At 41.7% G+C, this 24,333-nt stretch overlaps 1 protein-coding gene across 2 annotated transcripts in view; it reads left to right on the top strand.

The window, feature by feature from the left end:
- The window catches only part of bmpr1aa (bone morphogenetic protein receptor, type IAa), a 262,289-nt gene that overhangs the window by 169,024 nt on the left and 68,932 nt on the right, over positions 1-24,333 (top strand). For both annotated transcript variants that reach the window (XM_063070736.1, XM_063070737.1), the window contains one exon: positions 4,144-4,340. In XM_063070736.1, the coding sequence (XP_062926806.1) occupies positions 4,274-4,340 (67 nt within the window). In that variant the 5' untranslated portion in view covers positions 4,144-4,273. The remainder of the gene's footprint in view (positions 1-4,143; positions 4,341-24,333) is intronic.

The raw sequence follows: 24,333 nt of genomic DNA, 5'->3' as shown, positions 1-24,333 counted from the left end.
ATGGGAAGTATATCATTGGGAGAAAGTGAATCATGATGCTATTAGATAGCAATTTGGAAGCATAAATTGAGAACAGATGTACTCATAAAATGCACAATGGATATATGGAGGTGGTTTTGGGAGTATTTGCATAGGGTTCTGGATATGTTTGCCCTTTTAAGGCAGGGAAAGGATGTTAGGGCAAAGGAATTATGGTTGACAAGAGATTTGCAATGTCTAGTTAAGAGGAAGCATATCTTGGTTTAAGAAGCAAGGATCAGAAAGGGTTCTTGAGAGTTTTAAGGTAGCCTGAAAGAGCTTAAGAAGGACCTCAGGAGAGCTAGAAGAGGAATTAAAAGGATTGAGGAGGATCCCAAGACATTTCGCACATATGTGATGAACAGTGGGATGACTAGAGTGAAGGTAAGGGATAAGAGGAAACATGCCTGGAGTTGGAAGAGGTAGGAGAAGTCCTCAGTGAATACTTTAGTATTCACCAGTGAGAGGGACTTTTATGATTAGGAGGACGGCATAGAACAGGCAAATGTGCTGAAACATGTTGACCTTACGAAAACAAATGTGCTGGATTCTTTGAAAAGCGTTAGGATAAATAAATCTCTGAGGCTGTGCAGGATATACCCCAGGTTACCAAGGGAAGTGAGGGAAGAGATTGCAGTACCTTTGGAGATGATCTTTGCATCCTCATTAGCCACAGGAGTTGTACCAAAAAAATGGAGGGTAGCAAATGTTATTCCTTTGTTCAAGAAAGGTAATAGGGATAAACTGGGGAATTATAGACCAGTGAGTCTTGCATTAGTAGTGAGCAACTATTGGAGATCATTCTTAGACTGGATTTACAACCATTTAGAGAAGGAAATTGATGAAGGTAGAGCAGTGGAATGTGTTGTATGTGGATTTTAAAAAGGCATTTGAAAAGGTAGGCTCATTCAGAAAGTTGGGAGGCATGGGATCCAGGGAAATTTAGCAGCATAGATTCAGAATTGGCTCGATCATAAAAGATAGTATGCCGTCATAGATGGAGCATATTCTGCCTGGAAGTCAGTGACTAGTGGTGTTCTGCAGGGATCTGATCTGTGACTCTGTTCTTTGTCTTTTTTATTGAGGAAGTGGAAGGGTGGGTTAGTAAGTTTGCAGATGACATGAGATTTAGTAGCTTGATTAGAGGCATAGATAGAGTGGACAGCGGGTGCCTTTTTCCCAGGGTAGAATGGTGATTGGAGAAAAGTATGGGGGGGGGGAGATGTCAGAGGTAGTGTTTTTTACACAGAGTGGTGGGTGTGTGGAATGCACTGCCAGGGATGGTGGGAGAGGCAGGTACGTTAGGGATGTTTTCTTGGAAAGGCACATGGATGAAAAGAAAATGAAGGGCTGTGTGGAAGCGAAGGGTTAGTTTGATCTTGAAGTAGGATAAAAGGTCGACACAACATCACGGGCTGAAAGCCTGTACTGTGCTGTATTGTTCTGTATTCTAACAAGGGCGTAATGGGTAAAGGATGCTTTAATAGATATTTTTCAAATTGTGAAGACCAGTATAAGTGCAAAATAATTAATTTCATATTAATGTCAACGAGTTACGGCAAAGAAAAAAATATTTTTAGTGAGGTCTGTGCTGAATTGAAATGCATTAAGAGATTAGTCCATACTTGAGAGTTATATAATTTAATTGCATTTGAAAATATTTTAAAAATTTGTACAATGGCTTATGAAGGAATGGCTTCTGATTTAGCGAGTGTATGTAAAATGATACGAGAGTATAAAATGGTTCAATTTCAGGGCCTGAATTGCTTGTTACATTTGCCAGCATGACCAAGATGGACTACTGCAGATGTCTGTTCTTAAAAAATCCACGAAGAAAATAAATCAACCAAATCTGAATGAAGTAAGACATGGACATTGTTAAGGCATGAGATGGAAGGTGGCAATGGCCATTTCTATTAAAGAATCAAGATTCCTGTCATCATCATACCCAAGCCACCAATGATTGGAAATATATCTGGATAAGAAAAGGTTAAGAAAATGGTTCAGAAGCTGGCAAGTAACTTGCAGACTGATTCCATAGGTCTTTTCCACCATCTGCTGTGCATAGAGTAGAGGGCAATATTTTACATTTGCCTAGGTGAATGCTCATGTGAAGCTCAGAGTAAACAGCATACATTGTAAGAATAAAAACAGCAATAAATACAATGACAAGCTGGGGGTAAAAAACCCAGCATAATGGTGCAAAGATTGTAGTACAAACAGGAGTAGTGCAAAAAGAAATGCTAAAGTGACAATTACAGAACTGAGTGAGGTAGAATTAAGAGGACAAGTATGTGGAGTACGACCAGGAAGGGTGTATGAAGGAAGTGGTTAGTCAGAAGTCTGATAGTGCTAAGATAGAAATTATTCTTAAATTTTAGATGTCAGGCTTTCAGGATGATTTACTGTATCTTCTCCCAGAAGGTACTGTATATTGGAGAAAAGATAATGGTCAGGGTGGCAGACATTTTTGATGGTAATTTAGTTTTTGTGAACCATCACATTGAGAAAGTGAGCTGGATGGAAGAACGTGACAAGCCTGTGATGGACTTGGCAATATTTGTCACTCTGTAGGTTCTGTTGGTCCAGAGTAGGGCAATTGCCATAGCAGGCTGAAGTGCAACCTGCTGGAATACTTGCGTGTAGAAGTTTCAGACAATCCTCATGGACATATTGAATCTTTTCTGATGCCAAAGGAAGCAAGTTCGTTGATATGCTTTCTTGATCACTTCATTAGTGTGAAGAGTCAAGTGAGGTGACTAGTGGTAATGGATATGAAGGAACTTTCAGGATGTTAATCATCTCTACAGAATCCCTGTTAATGACGATAGGATTATGACATCTCCCACCTGCATCCCTGCTTTCTTAGGTTTACAGCCAGTGCTTTCTTCTTGCTGACATTAAGATCTAAGTTGTTGTTTTGAAACCATGACACAAGGTTCACAATCTTCTTCCTGTACTTTATTTCCTTATTGTTGTTGATTGGGCCAATAACAGTACTATCATAAGCAGACTTAAAGATTAAGTTGGTGCTGTAAAGAGCCATCCATTTTTTAAAAAATTATTCATTTACAGGATGTGGGCATCGCCAGCTAAGCCAACATTTATTGTCCATCCCTAGTTGTCCTTGGTAAACAAGGAGTAAAACGGAACTGAACATGGGGAGCACAGTGCTAAGGGTCAGGGAGATCAAATATTTTGACTAGTTCTAACTGACCTGAGGTCTACCAGATCGGAATTATAGAAGTAGTTTCAGTTAAGAGTGAGCAATTATCTATCTTTCAAAGTGCTTCATTATCTTTGATATTAAAGCTACTGGTTGGTAGTCATTGAGACCGGGCAACACACACAAAATGCTGGAGGAACTGAGCAGGGCAGGCAGCATCTATGGAAAAGAGTATAGTGGACATTAGGTCTTGGCTCGGAACATCAATTATATTTTCTATAGAGGCTGCCTGACCTGCTGAGTTCCTCCTGCATCTTATTTGTGTTGCTTGGATTTCCGGCATCTGCAGATTTTTTCTTGTTTATGATTGAGACAGGGTACTTACTTTTCTGTTGGTGGGGAAAATTAAATATTTTTCTTTTCAATTCATGTAAATTTATCTTCCATCTAAAAGAAATGGAGGGGTGCACATTTTTAAAAAAATAAGATATTAATGCATTAATTTGACTATTAATTGGTAGAAGGAGTGGGACGCCATTTAGCTTGGTCATGAGTTACTTCCAATTAAAAGTACAATACAGTGTCTCAAGTTCTTGTAAAATGCAGTTACACTTGTTAATATTAATTGTGATAAACTGTACTCCCAACACCACAAAGCTGTAGTTTATACTTGTATTTTATAGGGTGTGTAATGTTGATGGTACAGCAGTGAAATTAATTGTATTTATTCTCAGACTGAAATGTTACTTTTACAGTTGGAAAAAAAACAGCAGCAGACATATGCTGGGGTTATGGTTGTGATAACTTTGCAATTAATTATTTATAAATGTAAATTCAGCTTTCAGTTAAAAGTTAAAAATACTGTATGTACTTTTTCTGGGCATGTGATTAGAAATGTCAATTTCAGTTTACTTTTATTGTAATTGCTTCTAATCTTTCTCATCCTGTTTTTTTTTCAGGATAGTTAACATCACCCAAAGTAAAGAATATTAAAAGAAGCCAACTTCTTGTCCACCTTTTCTCCTAATCTGATATCCAAAACCATATACATTTTCAACTGGAGAGCTGAGGAAACTAACAACTGCAGAAATGACCGTCCATGGAGTTACAATTCCAGTCTTTGGAGCATACATACTACTGATCCTACAGATTCAAGGTAAGTTATGTTCCCCGTTTTTTTTTGAGATTTTAAATAAATATCCAATGGCAGTATTCAATTTGCCTTCTAAACCAAAATCTGGAATTTTATCTCTAAAGCTTTATCCCACATATGTAACATCTCCATATGTGACTCTATCAGACTGTTCGTAAATGTTCCTGTAAAACTATATGAGCAATGTGATGTAAACAGAGATTGTATTTTAAGATTCAAGATTCAAAGATTCAAGATTCAAAAAAACTTTATTGTCATTCTAACCATCCATCAGCTCTGCAGGGTAGAATGAGACAGCGTTTCTCAGGGGCAGTGCAATCATAACAAACGCAACACTGGATAATAAACATAACAATAAATAGTAAAACACAACAGCCACATGTCAGTTAAAATCAGTTATAAGTGTCCAGTGCAAGTTAAAAGTGTCCAAAGCAGAGTCAGGTGGAGCAGCTATTTAGCAGTCTAACTGCCTGTGGGAGGAAGCTGTGTAGTAGCCTTGTGGTTTTAGTTTTGATGCTCCTGTAATGTTTACCTGATGGCAGAAGAACAAACAGTTCATGGAGAGGGTGTGAGGGGTCTTTAATGATGTACTGTGTCTTCTGGAGGCATTGACTCTGAAAGAGGTCTTGGACAGAAGGTAGGGAGATCCCAATAACCTCCTCTGCTCCCCTAACCACCCTCTGCAAGGCTTTTTTGTCGACAGCACTGCAGCTGGAGTAACAGGTTGTGATGCAAAAGGTCAGCACACTCTCAACCACACCTCTGTAGAATGTAGTTAAGATGTTAGTGGGGAGTGATGTTTGTTTAAGCTTCCTCAGAAAGTGCAATCTCTGCTGCGCCGGTTTCACAATCCCAGTGGTGTTCCTGGACCAGGTGCGATTGTCCGAGATCTGCACCCCAAGGAACTTGATGTTTTCCACTCTCTCCACTGTGGAGCCGCTGATGCTGAGGGGTGTGTGCTCAGGCTGAGGCCGACTGAAATCAACGATCATCTCCTTGGTTTTGGTGACATTAAGCTTCAAGTTGTTATCCCTGCACCAACTCTCTAGGTGTTTGACCTCCTCCCTGTACATAGTTTCATCATTTTTGCTGATGAGCCCCACCCCGCTGTGGTATCATCTGCAAATTTAATGATCAGGTTCTCCTTGAATCTGGCTGCACAGTCATGTGTTAGCAGTATAAACAGCAATGGGCTAAGCACACAGCCTTGTGGGGATCCAGTGCTCGGTGTGTTGGAGTCAGAGATGTTCTTGCCAACACAGACTGACTGGTCTCTCTGTCAAGAAATCCAGAATCCAGCGACACATGGCAGTGCTAAGGCCAAGCAGTGACAGTTTCTCCACTAGTCTCTGCGGGATGATGGTATTGAATGCTGAACTGAAATCAATGTACAGGATTCTGGCATAAGTGTCTTTGTTGTCCAAGTGAGAGAGAACTGTGTACAGTGTGGAGGATATTGCGTCCTCCGCAGAGCAATTTGGACGATAAGCAAACTGTAGAGGATCCAGTGATGAGGGGAGGCTGGCTGTGATATGAGGCTTGACAAGCCGTTCAAAACATTTCATCATTATGGGGGTCAGGGCAACGGGACGGTAATCATTCAGACAGGCTACAACTGATTTCTTTGCTACAGGGATGATTGTGGAGGTTTTGAAGCATCTGGGGACAATAGCTTGACTTAAGGGAGATGTTGAAAATGACTGTCAGGATATCTGCTAATACATCAGCACATTCCTTGAGCACATGTCCAGGGATGTTGTCGGGACCTCCCGCTTTTCGTGGGTTGACCCTGGCAAGGGTCCTCCGTGTTTGCTTTTAAAATAGTTAATTTGGAAATTTCATCTTGATTCTTAGAGGAAAAAGAACTGGAAATTAAATTTTAGGATTTTTAATATTTTGAGAGAAGTAACAACCTTGCACTCAATGTTAGTAAGACCAAAGAATTGATTGTAGACTTCAGAAAGAGTAAGGCAAGGCAACACACACCAGTCCTCATTGAGTAATCAGAATTGGAAAGGGTGAGCAATTTCAACATCCTGGGTGTCAGCATCTCTGAGGATCTCTCCTGGGTGATTTATACTGTATCAATGCAGTTGCAAAGAAGGCATGATAGTGGCTATATTTCATTAAGAGTTTGAGGAGATTTGGTATATCACAAAAGATGCTTGCAAATTTCTACAATGTACCGTGGAGAGCATTCTAACTGGCTGCATCACTGTCTGGCATGGGGGGAGGGTGGGTTGGTGGTAGGAAATTGCGCAGGATCAAATTAAGCTGCAGAAAGGTTTAAACTCAGTCAGTTTCATCATGGGCACGAGCCTTGTCAACATCCAGGCCATCTTCAAGGTGCAAGACCTCATAAAGGCGGCATCCGTCATTAAGGACCTATGTCATCCAGGATATGTCCTCTTCTCATTGCTACATCAGGGAAGGAGGTACAGGAGCCTGAAGCCACACCTACAGTTCAGGAATAGCTTATTCCCCTTGGCCATCAGATTTCTAAATGGACAATGAACCCATGAGCCATACCTCATTACTTTTTCTCTTTTTGCACTACTTACTTAATTTAACTTTTTAAATATATATATTTACTGTAATTTAATTTCTTATTATGTATTACAATGTATTGTTGCGGCATAACACCAAATTTCAAGGCCTATGCCAATAATATTAAACCTGATTCTGATTCTAGTAAGTGTACATGTTCTATGTAAGCTCATTTCGGCCTGTCGCTATCACATGCCTGTGTGTATAATAAGGACATAGGGATACTGAATCAGGAAAATTATGTAATATAAAGGGTGTAAATAAAGATACTTTTGATATGTGACATTATCACTTTATTTGTCTGGTGTATAAAAGCATACAAGCGTTTGAGGTTTAACCAAACATAAAATGTTTTTGAGTTGGCTTTCAGCAATCATACTGGCAATCTGAAATCTGATTGGTCAGCATCCACAATGAATATACTTTTCCAGAAAAGTGCTTCTTCCTGATTGCTGTCTTATTTCCTGAAGCCAATGAACTACCTAAATGGCAAATCAACCAATTTACCAATGAGGTATAGTCAACAGCATGCTGATGCTACTGAAAATAATTTATTTGTAAATTGCTGGTGAACGCAGCAGGCCAGGCAGCACCTCTAGGAAGAGGTGCAGTCGACGTTTCAGGCCGAGACCCTTCGTCAGGACTAACTGACTAACTTCTTCCTTCAGTTAGTCCTGACGAAGGGTCTCGGCCTGAAACGTCGACTGCACCTCTTCCTAGAGATGCTGCCTGGTCTGCTGCGTTCACCAGCAACTTTTATGTGTGTTGCTTAAATTTCCAGCATCTGCAGAATTCCTGTTGTTTGTTATTTGTAAATGGGTTTATTATTGCAACTTGCACAGAGGTACAGTGGAAAAACTTTGTTTTGCATGCCACCCATGAAGAATATTTAGCACTTTGACCAGCGACCAACCAGCATTTTGGATTGATTAGTAAGCAAATTAAAGGAAGACAGGGGCAAGCACAGCAGCCATTGTCTGAGTTGACATAGGGTGGTGATCTTGAGGCTTTTAGTTCTTCAAGGCTTTAGTGAAGAGAGGCTTCACTCAGAGAAGAAAAGGAAAGAAAAGCTCAAGTTTTTTCTTTCTTTATATTTGCTCAGCTAGGACAGTAGAAATGACGAGCAGGATAGTGAAATGTTCCTCTTGTAGGATGTGGGAAGGCAGGGAGGCCTCCAGTGTCCCTAATGACTACAACTGCAAGAGTGCACCCAGCTGATGCTTCGAACAAACTGCGTTAAGGAGTTGGAGCCGGAACTGGATGAACTCCGGATCATTCGAGAGGCTGAAGGGTGATTGATAGAACATATAGAGACGTAGTTGCACCCAAGGTGCAAGACACCGGAAACTGGGTGACAGTCATGAAGGGGAAGGGGGATAAGGAGCCAATGCATAGTACCCCTGTGGCCTCAAAAACAGGTGTATGACTTTGGATACTGTGGGGGGTGGGGGAGTGTGACCTAACAGAGAAAAGTCAGTGGTTGGGTCTCTGGCATCGAGTCTGCCTGTGTGACTCAGAAGGGAAGGGAGAGGAGAGGCACACTGTGGTGATAGGGGATTCGTTAGTTAGGGGAATGGACAGAAGGTTCTGAGGGCAAGAATGAGATTGCCAGGTGGTACGTTGCCTCTTGGGTGCCAGGGTCTAGGATATCTCAGATAGAGTCCTCAGCATTCTTAAGTGAGAAGGTGAATGGCCAGAAGTCATGGTCCATGTAGGTACAAATGACATGGGTAAGATGAGTGACGAGGTGGTGCATAGGCAGTTCAGAGAGTTGGGTGCTAAGTTAAAGGCCGGGACCTCCAGGATTGTGATCTCAGGATTGATGCTGGTGCCATGTGCTAGTGAGGCCAGAGCTAGGAAGATTGTACAGTTTAATACGTGGCCAAGGAGTTGGTGTAGGAGGGAGGGCATAAGATTTTTGGATCATGGGGCTCTCTTCCAGGGAAAGTAGGACTTGTACAGAAGGTATGGTTTGCATCTGAACTCGAGAGGGACTAATATTCTAGTGGGAAGGTTTGTGAATGCTGCATGGTGGGGTTTAAACTAGAGATGCAGCGGGATGGGAACCAGAATGCCAGAATAGTTAGTGGAAACAGCTAAAAAGCCAAAGAGCGGGCATATAATAGAGTGAAAATTAGTGGGAGGTTAGAGTATTGGGAAGCATTTAAAAACCAACAGAAGGAGGCAGATGTTGGTAAGACTTCAGCCAAAGTTGGGAATCAAAAGGTTGAGCATGATGTAATTAGTGTCGTGAGCTGCCTATATTCCAACGCCAGAAGTATTGAAGCAAAGGTGGATGATAACATGGAAGATGAAGCAGCTGGTTTACAAACTGAGGTAATGTGTAGTGAGAAGAAATCACGTGGGGCAAAGTTGCAGTCAATAGAGTGAGTTGCAACGTAAAGGGCGGACAAAATTGAAAAGGGTGAATACAGGACTGAAGATGTCGTATTTGATTGCACACAGTATACTAAACAAGGTAGATGAACTTGCAACACAGTTGCAGATTGGCAGATGTGATATTTTAGGCATTACTGAATCGTGGCTGAAGGAAGATTACAGCTGGGAGCTTAATGTCCAAGGACACACGTTGTATCGAAAGAGCCGTCAGGAAGGCAGAGGGGGCAGTGTGGCTCTGTTGGTTAAAAATAAAATGAAATCAAATCATTAAAAAGAGATGACATAGGGCCAAAAGGTGTTGAATCATTGTGGATAACTCTAAGGAACTGCAAAGGTAAAAAGACCCCAGTGAGAGTTCTGTAGAGACCCCCCCAAACAGTAGTAAGGATGTGGCCTACCAATTATAACGGGAGATAGAAAATGCACACCAAAAAGGCAATGTTACAGTAGTCATGGGGGACCTCAGTATGCAGGGAAAAATCAGGTTGGTGCTGGATTTCAGGAGGGGGAATTTCTAGAGTGCCTATGGGGTGGCTTTTTTGAGCAGCTCGTGGTTGAACCCACTGGAGGATTAGCTATTCTGAATTGGGTATTTTGCAATGAACCAGAATAGATCAGAGACCTTTAGGTAAAAGTACCCTTGGGGGCAATTGATCATAATATGGTTGAATTCACCTGGAAATTTGAGAAAGGCTAAAGTCAGATATATCACTTGTTCAGTGGAGTAAAGGAAATTACAGAGGCATGAGAGAGGAGTTGGCTGGAGTTGATTGCAAAATAAGTGGCGGGGTGACGGCAAGCAGCAACAGGTGAAAGTTCTGGAAGTAATTCGGAAGGCACAGGATATATACATTCCAAAGGTGAAGTATTCTGAAGGAAAGATGACACAACTGTGGCTAACAAGAGAGGTCAGAGCCAACATAAAAGCCAAAGAGCGGGCATATAATAGAGCGAAAATTAGTGGGAAGTTAGAGTATTGGGAAACATTTAAAAATCAACAGAAGACAACTAAAAACTTCATGAAGAAGGTGAAGATGGAATACTGAAGTAAGCTAGCCAATAATATTAAAGAGGATACCAGAAGTTTCTTCAGATACCTAAAGTGTAAAAAAGAGGCAAGAGTGGATATTGGACTGCTCAGATTGAAACAATACTGGAGAGGTAGTAATGGGGGACAACGAAATAACAGACAAACTAAGTATTTTGCATCATTCTTCACTGTGGAAGCCACTAGCAGAACGGTGGACATTCCAGGTGTTGGGGGCATGAAATGTGTGACGTTAACGTAACTAGAGAGAAGGTTCTTGGGAAACTGAAAGGTCTGAAGGTAGACAAATCACCTGGACCAGATGGTGTACTCCTATAGTTCTGAAAGAGGTGGCTGAAGAAGGCATTAGTAATGATCTTTCAAGAATCACTAGATTCTGGAATGGTTCTGGATGACTGGAAAGTTGCAAGTGTCATTCCACTCTTCAAGAAGGGAGAGAGGCAGAAGAAACAAAACTATAGGCCAGTTAGTCTGACCTCAGTGGTTGGAAAGATAGCGTTGATTATTAAGGATGTAGTCTCAGGGTACTTGTAGGCACATGCTAAATTGGGCCACTCTCAGCATGGTTTCCTCAGGAGAAGATCTTGCCTTACAGACCTTTAGAATTCTTTGAAGAAGTAACAAGTAGGATACACAAAGGGGAATCTGTTGTGTACTTAGATTTTCAGAAGGCCTTTGACAAGGCTCCACACATGAGGCTGCTTAACAAGCTATGAACCCATGGTATTATGGGAAAGATTCTAGCATGGATAAAGCAGTGGCTGATTGAGAGAGGGGAGAACAGAGGATGTCTGAGGTAGGTGGGATCTTTGATTATATTGGAAACTTTATCAAGGCAGTGAGAAGTGTAGATTGTGTGTAGAGGGAAAGTTAGTTTCCATGATGTGTTGAGCTGTATCCACAACTCTTTGTGGTTTCTTGTGGTCTTGGGCAGAGCAGCAGGCATACCAATCCATGATACACCTAGACAGGATGCTTTCTATGGTGCATTGATATACAATGGCAAGTGTCAAAGGGTTCTTGCTAATTTCTTTAGTCTCCTTAGTGTGCTTCCTTAACTGTGGTGTGTATATCGTTGGACCAGAACATGTTATTGGTGATGTTTACTCCTGGAAACTTCAAGCTTTCAACTCTTTCAACCTCAGCACCATTTATGTAAAGAGAGTGTGCACTCTGCCCCATTTCTTGAAGCCAATGATCTGCTCTTTTGTTTTGCTGACATTGAGGAAAAGTTGTTGTCAGGACATTATGTCACTAGGCTCTTGATTTCCCTCATGTACTCTGTTTTGTTGTTATTTGAGGCTTGACCTAGCACAGTGGTGTCACTTGCAGACTTATAGATGGAATTAGAACAGAATCGGACCACCCAGTCATGAGTGTGTGAGGGGTCTATTATCATTCATGTCACTATTGTTCAGGAAGTCATGAAGATTCTTGCTTATTGCACATTAGTGTAAGTATTTTAGCTGATCTGCATGTATAAAACATGGTAATTACAGGTCTTTTAGTGAAATGTCAGATATCATCAGAGTAGAATACTACTATTAACTGGTGTTTCACGAGTCCAGCTAGTAAATATAATTTATTATTGAATGGTATTGCTTAGTAAGATTGATATTTCAGGTAATAGCTGCGAGAATAAAGGTACCATTTGTATTGTTTAAAATTATTTACGTGTTACAATATTGGGTCAGAAAGTGAGCAGCTTTCGCATCTAGATGGGACAATAAGCTGAATATAAAGCAGTAAGAGAAAGTGAGGTGAGTACAGAAGGATGCTGACAGGTTGGTGAGTGGACAAGAAGGTGATAGGTGAAGCAGATCTATTGTGAGGGTGTTCATCTTGGTAGGAAGAACAAGAATCTTTCATGATGAAAATGAGATGCTTGTTTGCAGACAGTTGTGGACAAACTGATCGAAATACAGAAGGTGAACGTACAAAGGGCAATTAGTACATTGGCCTTCACTGGAAGGGCTTTAAGTATAATCTTGAGGAAGTCTGGCTGTAACTGTAAAGTTTTTAAAAAAGATCTACCTCTGGAATATCATGGTTCTATTAATTTACCTAGTTCCTTTTCTCTTATGTCAATCATGAATTTAAGTTCTTCAGATCATTATCCATTCACTTGTAGCTCAGTTTATTTGAAAGCATTTTTAATGTTCTGATCAATACCTAATTATTCTTTACCTTGACTATACTTAAGAATCATAATTTGTTTCAGTCAATCGTCTGATGCATGAAACATAAGAAAATTAACTTCAGGAAATATGTTTTGTTTGGATATCATATTGATCAACACGAGTGGATAGCCAGAGATTCTTTTCCCAGGCAGAAATGGCTAATACAAAGGGCATAAGTTTGAGGTGATTGGAGGCAAGTATTGGGTGGAGGGAGATGTTAGAGATAGGATTTTTACGCAAAGGGTGGTGAATGTGTGGATCGCCCTGCCACTGCTGGTAGTAGAGGCAAGTACATTAAGGACATTTATGAAACTTAGGTACATGGATGATAGAAAAATCAAGGGCTATATAGGAGGGAAAAGATATTAAAGTCATTAAAGGGTCAGTACAAAATTATGGGCCAAAGGACCTATATTGTTTTGTACTATGATTTTTTTTAAGCCTTCATAGATATAATGGATCAAATGCCCTCCTTTTATTATACAAATTGCTTTGTTCACTTTGTTTGGCTTGTCAGTTGTTGAGCTATATGTGTGTGCAATTACCTTCACTGCTTGTGCAATGTGCACGTGTTGTTTTCTATTGTAGAACCAATCATTGAACATTTTTAGGGGATTGCAAGGAATTTTCACTGCTCAGCACAATTACATTTGTCTTCATTTCTAAAATACAGGGCTGCTTCAAGTCTGATGCAATACAAAGTTAGGGCTGCTCACCAGCTGAGGAATCAGCTTGACTTGGAGAACTAGGATGGTTTGGTGATCTACTTGGACATATTCTTGTTTAAAGCAAATAATTCAGTAACCTTGGAATTATCAGAATCCAAATTTGCAACCTCCACTCAATATCTATCCTATATATTATTGGGATCAATTGTCTTGTAGGTTTGTTCAAGCTTGTTTTCCATTTGTTTTGTATACATTTTTGAGAATTTTAGGCTTTTGAACTATCATAGCATTGGATTGTCTAGTCGGCCTTCAAGGAGTATGTACTGTTTATATGAGTATTTGAACCCATAATGGTGCTCAAAAGTTCAAATTAAATTTATTATCAAAGTACATATATATCACCATATACAACCCTGAGATTCATTTTCTTGAGACGTTCACAGTAAATACAAGAAAAACAATAGAATCAGTGAAGGATAAAACCCAACAGAACGGACAATCAATGTGCAAAAGACAACAGACTCTGCAACTACAGAAAAATATATATAAATAATTATTGTTATTATTAAATAAGTAATAAATATCAAAAAATTGAGTTGAAGCATCCTTAAAAATAGTCTGTAAATTCTTCAGTGATGGGATGAGTTAATTTATCTCCTCTGGTTCAAGAGCCTGATGGTTGAGGTGCTGAAGTTCTTGTACCACTTTGCTGTTGGCAACAGTGAGAAGAGAGCATGACCTAGATGGAGAGAATCCTTGATTGATGCTGCTTTCCTGCAACCGCACTCTGTATAGATTTGCTCAGTGGCGGGGAGGGCTTTAACCCATGATAGACCTAATTTTGGATCATTTTCTGTTCAAGGGCATTGGTGTTTCCATACCAGGCCATGATACAACCAGTCAATTTATTCTCCACCACACATCTGTAGAAGTTTGTCAAAGTTTTAGGTGACATGCAGAATCTTTTCAAACTTCTAAGAAAGTAGAGGGGTTGCCATGCTTTCTTTTGTAATGCCTAAGACATACTAATAATTGGAAACGTTTGATATTATTGACATACACCTTTTGCCTCTACAGTTGCTGCTTAACTCACTTAGATCTTCCAGCATTCTGTTTTAATTTAGAGATATAGCATGGTAACAACAACCCATGCTGCCCAATTATACCCATGTTACCAATTAGCCTGGTAACCCATACATTATTTGAATGTGGGAGGAAACTCACATAGTCATGGGAAAATCTTACAAACTCCTTATAGAGAGCACTGGGACTGAACTTGGGTTGCTAGTGCTGTAATAGCATAGCTACTGGGCCACAACCCATATTTTTGTTCCCTATTCCAGCATCTGCAATCTTTTCTGTAATAATTATAAAATCTGCATGTACTCAAATTGTAAATAGTGCAGTTACTGATATTGTTGAAGTAATTATTGAGTGCCTATTTTAGCCCAGCTTGTACGATTCAAGATTTCAGTTTGCAATCTTTGGATGGCGGGGATCCAGCAAGCTTTGTTTTTACAGTAGCAATGTATAAAATATTTCCTGTCAGATAGAAAATATTTTAATGTATTTGATACTTAAATAACAGAAAATTTTATTCTCCAACCCCTAAAGGTTTCATTTCAAAAAATATGAATAGTCATGATTTTATTAGTGGCAAAAGTTGTTCTGTACCTTCAGTTACATACAGTGACATGCAGAAGTTTGGGCACCCCGGTCAAAATTTCTGTTGCTGTGAATAGTTAAGTGAGTAGAAGATGAACTGATCTCCAAAAGTCATAAAATTAAAGATGAAACATTTTTTTCAACATTTTAAGCAAGATTAGTGTATTATTTTTGTTTTGTACAATTTTAGAGTGAAAAAAAGGAAAGGAGCACTATGCAAAAGTTTGGGTGCCCCAAGACATTTGAGCTCTTGGATAACTTTTACCAAGGTCTCAGACCTTAATTAGCTTGTTAGGGCTGTGGCTTATTCACAGTCATCATTAGGAAAGGCCAGGTGATGCAAATTTCAAAGCTTTATAAATACCCTGCCTCCTCAAACCTTGTCCCAACAATCAGCAGCCATGGGTTCCTCGAAGCAGCTGCCTAGTACTCTGAAAATTAAAATAAATGATGCCCACAAAGCAGGAGAAGGCTATAAGAAGATAGCAAAGTGTTTTCAGGTAGCCGTTTCCTCAGTTCTTAATGTAATTAAGAAATTGCAGTTAACAGGACGGTGGAGGTCAAGTTGAGGTCAAGAAAACTTTCCGAGAGAACTGCTCGTAGGATTGCTAGAAAGGCAAATCAAAACCCCCGTATGACTGCAAAAGATGTTCAGGAAGATTTAGCAGGCTCTGGAATGGTGGTGCACTGTTCTACTGTGCAGTGACACCTGTACAAATATGACCTTCATGGAAGAGTCATGAGAAGAAAACCTTTCCTGCGTCCTCACCACAAAATTCTGTGTCAGAAGTTTGCAAAGGAACATCTAAACAAGCCTGATGCAGTTTGGAAACAAGCCCTGTGGACTGATGAAGTTAAAATAGAACTTTTTGGCCACAATGAGCAAAGGTATATTTGGAGAAAAAAGGTTGCAGAATTTCATGAAAAGAACACCTCTCCAACTGTTAAGCACGGGGGTAGATCGATCATGTTTTGGGCTTGTGTTGCAGCCAGTGGCATGGGGAATGTTTCACTGGTAGAGGGAAGAATGAACTCAATTAAATACCAGCAAATTCTGGAAGCAAACATCACTCTGTTTTTTAAAAAAATGCTGAAGATGAAAAGAGGATGGCTTCTACAACAGGATAATGATCCTAAACACACCTAATATTCACAATGGACTACCTCAAGTGGCGCAAGCTGAAGGTTTTGCCATGGCCCTCACAGTCCCCCGACCTAAACATCATGGAAAATCTGTGTATAGACCTTAAAAGAGCAGTGAGTGCAAACTGTGATACTTACCAAAGGGGGTGTTACTAAGTACTGACTATGCAGGGTGCCCAAACTTTTGCTTTGGGCCCTTTTCCTTTTTTGTTATTTTGAAACTGTAAAAGATGGAAATAAAAAAAAGTAATCTTACTGAAAATATTAAATAAATGTGTCATCTTTACCTTTATGCCTTTTGGAAATCAGGTAATCTTTTACTCGCTTAGCTATTCATAGTAACAGAAATTTTGACCGGGGTGCCCAAATGTTTGCATGCCACTGTACAACTCCTAGTTCACATTTTAACATGCCATCCCTTTAACATTTGGTGGAGGTGAACTAAATAATTCCATGGTGTAAGGACTTGTCATCTGAGTGATATCTTGTTTTAATTATTAAAAATCAGAATTGAAATGTCACAAATTAATGTTCTGCCCAAATGAAACTGGGATTCCTATGCTGAACAAAATGGAAATAATTCTGGTGTTTGAAAGAATTTTGCGTCTTGGATTAATCTGAATCTTAGCAATTCAAACGGATATTTTAGATCCACACTTGTTTTTGTTTTGACTGTCTAAATCCTTAAATCTGTTGTTTAGATTTCAGTATCCCAGAAGATGAATGGATTTGGGCATTCAGTGGCATGGTTCCAGTTGCTGGATAAATAACATTTATCTTTCTGTAGAAGTAAATAACTGTAAAACTCAACTAATGTGGGCTGTCTAAGGCATTGATGGTGCTGGACTGAGATTAGTCTGATTAATACTCCCAACAGAGTTTAATCCACTTTTTAAATTTGTTACTTGCATATTGTTGTAAAAAAAAATTCCCAGTGAACCTGAATTAAGTTTAAAAGGAGCAGGTGAATCTGATCCTTGAGTTTGAAGGGGGCTTGTGAACAGGGACTCTGGTGAATTTGGAATGACTGTGGAAATGAGAACCCCAATGAGTTTGAAGGGAGCATGGGAATAGGGATCCCTGTGAATTTGAAGGAGTATACGAACGCTGACCCTGGTGTGTTTGAGTGGACTGTGGGAAAGGAGACCCTGGTATGTTTGAAGGGGACCTTAGTGTGTTTGAAAGGACCGTGAATTGAGTTTGAAGGAAGCATGGGAGTGGGGACCCTGGTGAGTTTGAAGGGAGCACAAGAGGCAAGGGTACAGCATGTTAAATGAGGTGTGGGAGTCAACATCAGCTGAAACAAATTCTAAACTGTCGAATTTTTAAAATGTTGGATAGATTTTTTTTTAAAGTTACTGTATTGCTGAGGCTGGAAGTATGATATGAAAACAAAAGTGTAGGGAATAATCAGTTGGGTAACAACAGAAGATAATTTCCCCAATTCTAATAGAAGTTGCTGCCCTGAATTGTGAATCAGGTGTGCATTCGCAGCACTTTTTGTTCTTATTTCAAATGTTATTGTGGGCTCTTCACTTCTGGTCATCAATTCCAGGCAGTTTTACTGTCTTCAATTGTGAATAGCACTTGTTTTATGCTTTTATCTGCAGCTTACTTCTTAAAGAACACTAATTGATCCACAACATTCAAGTTAATTTATGTAAATAAGATTTAAAAAGTAATGGATTATTGTTTTGGTGCAGAGGAGGCAGTTAAGTGGTAAGGATTGTGTAGAGTTATGCAGGATTCATTCTGGAGGTATCTTCTGGGAAAGGCTAACAGATCGAGCAAGCAGATCTGCAAATGAAGCAAGCACATCTCCTTAAGCAGATGAATAGGAAAAAATAAGGATGAAGAACAGGGAAGGGGGAAAGTAATTAAGCATGGTCCTTTGGTTTGCTGTATATACAGTGGATTCCAGTTAATTGGGCCATCAGTTAATCGGGCAGTTGCTTATTTGGTACGACTCTTAAAAACTAATCAAGAAAATAGCCCAGATTCACTTAGTTTATTTGGGACACTATGCCACTTAATTGGTACAGGGACTGTTGTCGACCAGCTTCTAACGAGCGTCAGTCATCTGTCAGGTGCCCTTATGTGACCATTAGATGTTACACCATGCTTAAATGAAACACTTTTTAAATGGTGTCAGTTGTGTGTGCTTGTGTTCAAAAAGCACTGATTTTTGTCACTGATGGTTGGCAAGAAATGAGCAGTAACACAGTTCAGAACTGTTTTGCTCAGTGCAGTTTCAAGCATTCAAGCTTGGAGATGCCTGAAACGACCAGAAGTGAATACAAAACTATTTCACTACTTAAAGCTAGGAACTACAAAGAATTTGAAGATATTAACAGTCATTTTGAAATGTTACAATGAAAATGAAGATTTGGAGGATGCAATTGGGAAGGCATTGAATGAAGGCAGTCCATTATCTGCACTTGGTGTCTGTGCTGATTTTGTTCATTTGATGGTTGTCTGTCGTATCTAAAGATGGCAGAATACCTGTTCAGGAGAGTTTTTAAAGTGGAAAAGCCATTGCACTGGGCTATCTCCATTCCCTCAACCTCAGAAGTCCAGGTCCAGTTACACGAGTAGTCATCACCTTTGGGGTCTTCCTTGGTCGAGTGGATGACCACAACTACTTCTGTGCCTCTTCATGCATTTCGCGCTCCACAGAGCATTGAAGAGCCACCTATTTGACCGTTGCATCTCATAGTAGATCTCATCCACCCAGCCTGCCGGAGGTGACTTTGCATGCTAGGATAGGCTTGTCCCTATCTCACCAGGGTCTGAAGCCTGCCAGCTACCCTCACCTGGTTTAGCCTTCCTGTTGAAGTGGTGTACCGGCTGTGGCCTCTGTTGCATGCAAACAACTAATTGGAGCCACAAGTGAGAGCCGAGTGTCCAATGAGGACCAAAGGTGAGTGAGCTGCTCCAGATTGGACACTATAAACCCCTTCACCAGAGTTCATTTGTAGTCAATCAAGAAAAAATGACTGCATACATTGGATGGAATTCCTCTGTTGATAACTATTGAAACTAATACAGTTTTTTAGGCATAATCTAATCTATGTTCCGTGCCTATTCTGGTTTTTGTTGGGTTTGTGGAACAATCTATGTTCCGTGCCTATTCTGGTATCTGTCCCCCACTTTTCCTTCGCTACATCGACGACTGCATCGGCGCTGCTTCCTGCACGCATGCAGAACTCGTTGACTTTATTAACTTTGCCTCCAACTTTCACCCTGGCCTCAAGTTTACCTGGTCCATTTCCGACACCTCCCTCCCCTTTCTAGATCTTTTTGTCTCTGTCTCTGGAGACAGCTTATCCACTGATGTCTACTATAAGCCTACTGACTCTCACAGCTATCTGGACTATTCCTCTTCTCACCCTGACTCTTGCAAAAACGCCATCCCCTTCTCGCAATTCCTCCGTCTCCGCCACATCTGCTCTCAGGATGAGGCTTTTCATTCTAGGACGAGGGAGATGTCTTCCTTTTTTAAAGAAAGGGGCTTCCCTTCCTCCACTATCAACTCTGCTATTAAACGCATCTCCCCCATTTCACGCACATCTGCTCTCACTCCATCCTCCCACCACCCCACTAGGAATAGGGTTCCCCTGGTCCTCACCTACCACCCCACCAGCCTCCGGGTCCAACATATTATTCTCCGTAACTTCCGCCACCTCCAACGGGATCCCACCACTAAGCACATCTTTCCCTCCCCCCCTCTCTCTGCATTCCGCAGGGATCGCTCCCTACACAACTCCCTTGTCCATTTGTCCCCCCCATCCCTCCCCACTGATCTCCCTCCTGGCACTTATCCGTGTAAGCGGAACAAGTGCTACACATGCCCTTACACTTCCTCCCTTACCACCATTCAGGGCCCCAAACAGTCCTTCCAGGTGAGGCATCACTTCACCTGTGAGTCGACTGGGGTGATATACTGCGTCCGGTGCTCCCGATGTGGCCTTTTATATATTGGTGAGACCCGACGCAGACTGGGAGACCGCTTTGCTGAACATCTACGCTCTGTCCGCCAGAGAAAGCAGGATCTCCCAGTGGCCACACATTTTAATTCCACATCCCATTCCCATTCTGACATGTCTATCCACGGCCTCCTCTACTGTCAAGATGAAGCCACACTCAGGTTGGAGGAACAACACCTTATATTCCGTCTGGGTAGCCTCCAACCTGATGGCATGAACATCGACTTCTCTAACTTCCGCTAATGCCCCACCTCCCCCTCGTACCCCATCTGTTACTCATTTTTATGCACACATTCTTTCTCTCACTCTCCTTTTTCTCCCTCTGTCCCTCTGAATATACCTCTTGCCCATCCTCTGGGTCATCCCCCCCCTGTCTTTCTTCCCGGACCTCCTGTCCCATGATCCTTTCGTATCCCCTTTTGCCTATCACCTGTCCAGCTCTCGGCTCTATCCCTCCCCCTCCTGTCTTCTCCTATCATTTTGCATCTCCCCCTCCCCCTCCAGCTTTCAAATCCCTTACTCACTCTTCCTTCAGTTAGTCCTGACGAAGGGTCTCGGCCTGAAACGTCGACTGCACCTCTTCCTATAGATGCTGCTTGGCCTGCTGCGTTCACCAGCAACTTTGATGTATGTTGCTACAGTTTTTTAGGACTGTTGTAGTATTGGTACTGTTCTATTTTGTTCTGTACTTCATTTAAATACATAATTTATTAGTTAAATGACAGTTTATCTTTAATACCTTTTTGACTATTTCCATGAAACATCGGCTAATTGAGCCAAATTAGCCGCTTAATTGGGCCAAAAAGTACTGGTCTTGACATATCCCAATTAACCAAAATCCACTGTATTTTATGTTCCATTTTAAAGAAGGATCTGTGCACTATTAAATGGAACACTTCTCAGTGGACTGTAAAATTCCAACAGCTACTGTACTTTGGAAACTTGGAGAGGAATATTGTTGGGGATTGTCAGACTTGATACTCAATTGACTTTGAAGGACATTTCTGCTTTGCCGTTAGTAGGTGCTTTAAAATGTGTTTTCCATGGATGCAGGAAAGTTGAAGTACAGTATTTTTTGTGTTTGTTCTTTGATTCCCCTGTTTCTGATGCTAGCTCTTAATCCACATTAGAGCAACTCCACAATCTCCTCTGATGTCAGGTTCTTCTTCTTCTTCATGTGCCTTGCGCGTTACACACTTGGGCAATCATGGCTTTCCACATCGAACGATCCCATGCAGCATCAATGATATCTCACACACTTAGATCTGTTAGTTCTTTCACAGTGTCCATATATTTTCTTCTTTGCCTTCCTCTTCCGCGTTTCCCAGGCGTACGGCCTTGTAATGTAAGGCTTTCTATTTCTCCCTCTCTGATGACATGGCCCAGGAATTTAAGATGTCAGATTACTCTGGTCAAATTCTGCTCAGTAGCTGCTTTGGTTTCCAAAATGAACTTTGACAGTTATATTTTTTGGTTGGATTCTTGGTCTTATTTTTTCCCCACTAGAGTCATGGTTACATTTCTAGGGGATGTTTTCCTTTTCACTATTTCATTGAAGTGCAAGACCAGTTATACAGATTTCACTGGCATATTCTGAGGGGGATGCATTTGTTTCAGTAACTAGTTTCAGTTTGAATTAACAATTTCAAATTTAGACTCAGCTGTATTTTTCTGTTTTGTTTTATTGAAGTTTCAAGCCCTTGAAGTTTTAATTGAAAATTTTTAAAGAAAAGAGCTCTAGAATATATTGTAGAAATAATTTTGGAACAAAGACATTAGCTGGCGCCCTGTAGTTTGCAGACATAATGCTGCAGCACCTTCCTACAAGCTCACTGTAAATTACACATATAATATTACCCTTTATGCACGGTTTCACCCTGGGCTCAATGTAAGTAATCCGTGCTGCACTCAGGGATGAAGTACATGAGTACACCTTCACTTAGATTTCATTTTTCCTTCTTTGCAATTTCTCGTCTCTGCCTGTTCACAGCACTATGTGAGGTAGCTTGTGCCTTTGAAGTTTTGCCATAGAGCTAGTCAGCCTTTTCCAGTTATTTCACAATTGTACCTTGACCAGTGCCGTATTAGTTTTAAAACACTACAGTAAAACTCGGTAAACAACAGGAATTCTGCAGATGCTGGAAATTCAAGCAACACACATAAAAGTTGCTGGTGAATGCAGCAGGCCAGGCAGCATCTCTAGGAAGAGGTGCAGTCGACGTTTCAGGCCGAGACCCTTCGTCAGGATTAACTGAAGGAAGAGTGAGTAAGGGATTTGAAAGTTGGAGGGGGAGGGGGAGATTCAAAATGATAGGAGTAGACAGGAGGGGGAGGGATGGAGCCAAGAGCTGGACAGGTGATAGGCAAAAGGGATACGAGAGGATCATGGGACAGGAGGTCCGGGAAGAAAGACAAGGGGGGGGGGACCCAGAGGATGGGCAACGGGTATATTCAGAGGGACAGAGGGAGAAAAAGGAGAGTGAGAGAAAGAATGTGTGTATAAAAATAAGTAACAGATGGGGTACGAGGGGGAGGTGGGGCATTAGCGGAAGTTAGAGAAGTCGATGTTCATGCCATCAGGTTGGAGGCTACCCAGACGGAATATAAGGTGTTGTTCCTCCAACCTGAGTGTGGCTTCACCTTTACAGTAGAGGAGGCCGTGGATAGACATGTCAGAATGGGAATGGGATGTGGAATTAAAATGTGTGGCCACTGGGAGATCCTGCTTTCTCTGGCGGACAGAGCGTAGATGTTCAGCAAAGCGGTCTCCCAGTCTGCGTCGGGTCTTGCCAATATATAAAAGGCCATATTGGGAGCACCGGACGCAGTATATCACCCCAGTCGACTCACAGGTAAAGTGTTGCCTCACCTGGAAGGACTGTTTGGGGCCCTGAATGGTGCTAAGGGAAGAAGTGTAAGGGCATGTGTAGCACTTGTTCCGCTTACACGGATAAGTGCCAGGAGGGAGATCAGTGGGGAGGGATGGGGGGGACGAATGGACAAGGGAGTTGCGTAGGGAGCGATCCCTGCGGAATGCAGAGAGGGGGGGAGGGAAAGATGTGCTTAGTGGTGGGATCCCGTTGGAGGTGGCGGAAGTTACGGAGAATAATATGTTGGACCCGGAGGCTGGTGGGGTGGTAGGTGAGGACCAGGGGAACCCTATTCATAGTGGGGTGGTGGGAGGATGGAGTGAGAGCAGATGTACGTGAAATGGGGGAGATACGTTTAAGGGCAGAGTTAATAGTGGAGGAAGGGAAGCCCCTTTCTTTAAAAAAGGAGGACGTCTCTCTCGTCCTAGAATGAAAAGCCTCATCCTGAGAGCAGATGTGGCGGAGACGGAGGAATTGCGAGAAGGGGATGGCGTTTTTACAAGAGACAGGGTGAGAAGAGGAATAGTCCAGATAGCTGTGAGAGTCAGTAGGCTTATAGTAGACATCAGTGGATAAGCTGTCTCCAGAGACAGAGACAGAAAGATCTAGAAAGGGGAAGGAGGTGTCGGAAATGGACCAGGTAAACTTCAGGGCAGGGTGAAAGTAGGAGGCAAGGTTAATAAAGTCAACGAGTTCTGCATGCGTGCAGGAAGCAGCGCCAATGCAGTCGTCGATGTAGCGAAGGAAAAGTGGGGGACAGATACCAGAATAGACACGGAAAATAGATTGTTCCACAAAGCCAACAAAAAGACAGGCATAGCTAGGACCCATACGGCTGCCCATAGCTACACCTTTAGTTTGGAGGAAGTGGGAGGAGCCAAAGGAGAAATTATTAAGAGTAAGGACTAATTCCGCTAGACGGAGCAGAGTAGTGGTAGAGGGGAACTGATTAGGTCTGGAATCCAAAAAGAAGCGTAGAGCTTTGAGACCTTCCTGATGGGGGATGGAAGTATATAGGGACTGGACATCCATGGTGAAAATAAAGTGGTGGGGGCCAGGGAACTTAAAATCATCGAAAAGTTTAAGAGTGTGAGAAGTGTAACGAACATAGGTCGGAAGGGATTGAACAAGGGGTGATAAAACCGTGTCGAGGTATGCAGAAACGAGTTCGGTGGGGCAGGAGCAAGCTGAGACAATAGGTCGGCCAGGACAGGCAAGTTTGTGGATCTTGGGTAGGAGGTAGAAACGGGAAGTGCGGGGTGTGGGAACTATAAGGTTGGTAGCAGTGGATGGGAGATCCCCTGAGCGGATAAAGTCGGTGATGGTGTGGGAGACAATGGCCTGGTGCTCCTTAGTGGGGTCACGATTGAGGGGTAAATAAGAAGAGGTATCCGCGAGTTGTCGCTGTGCCTCGGCAAGGTAGAGGTCAGTAAGCCAGACTACAACAGCACCCCCCTTATCGGCGGGTTTAATAATAAGGTTAGGATTA

This window comes from Mobula hypostoma, chromosome 18, assembly GCF_963921235.1.
Source record: "Mobula hypostoma chromosome 18, sMobHyp1.1, whole genome shotgun sequence".
NCBI lineage: Eukaryota > Metazoa > Chordata > Chondrichthyes > Myliobatiformes > Myliobatidae > Mobula > Mobula hypostoma.
Note: the sequence above shows the minus strand (reverse complement) of the source record. Positions and strands in the feature narration are given on the sequence as shown.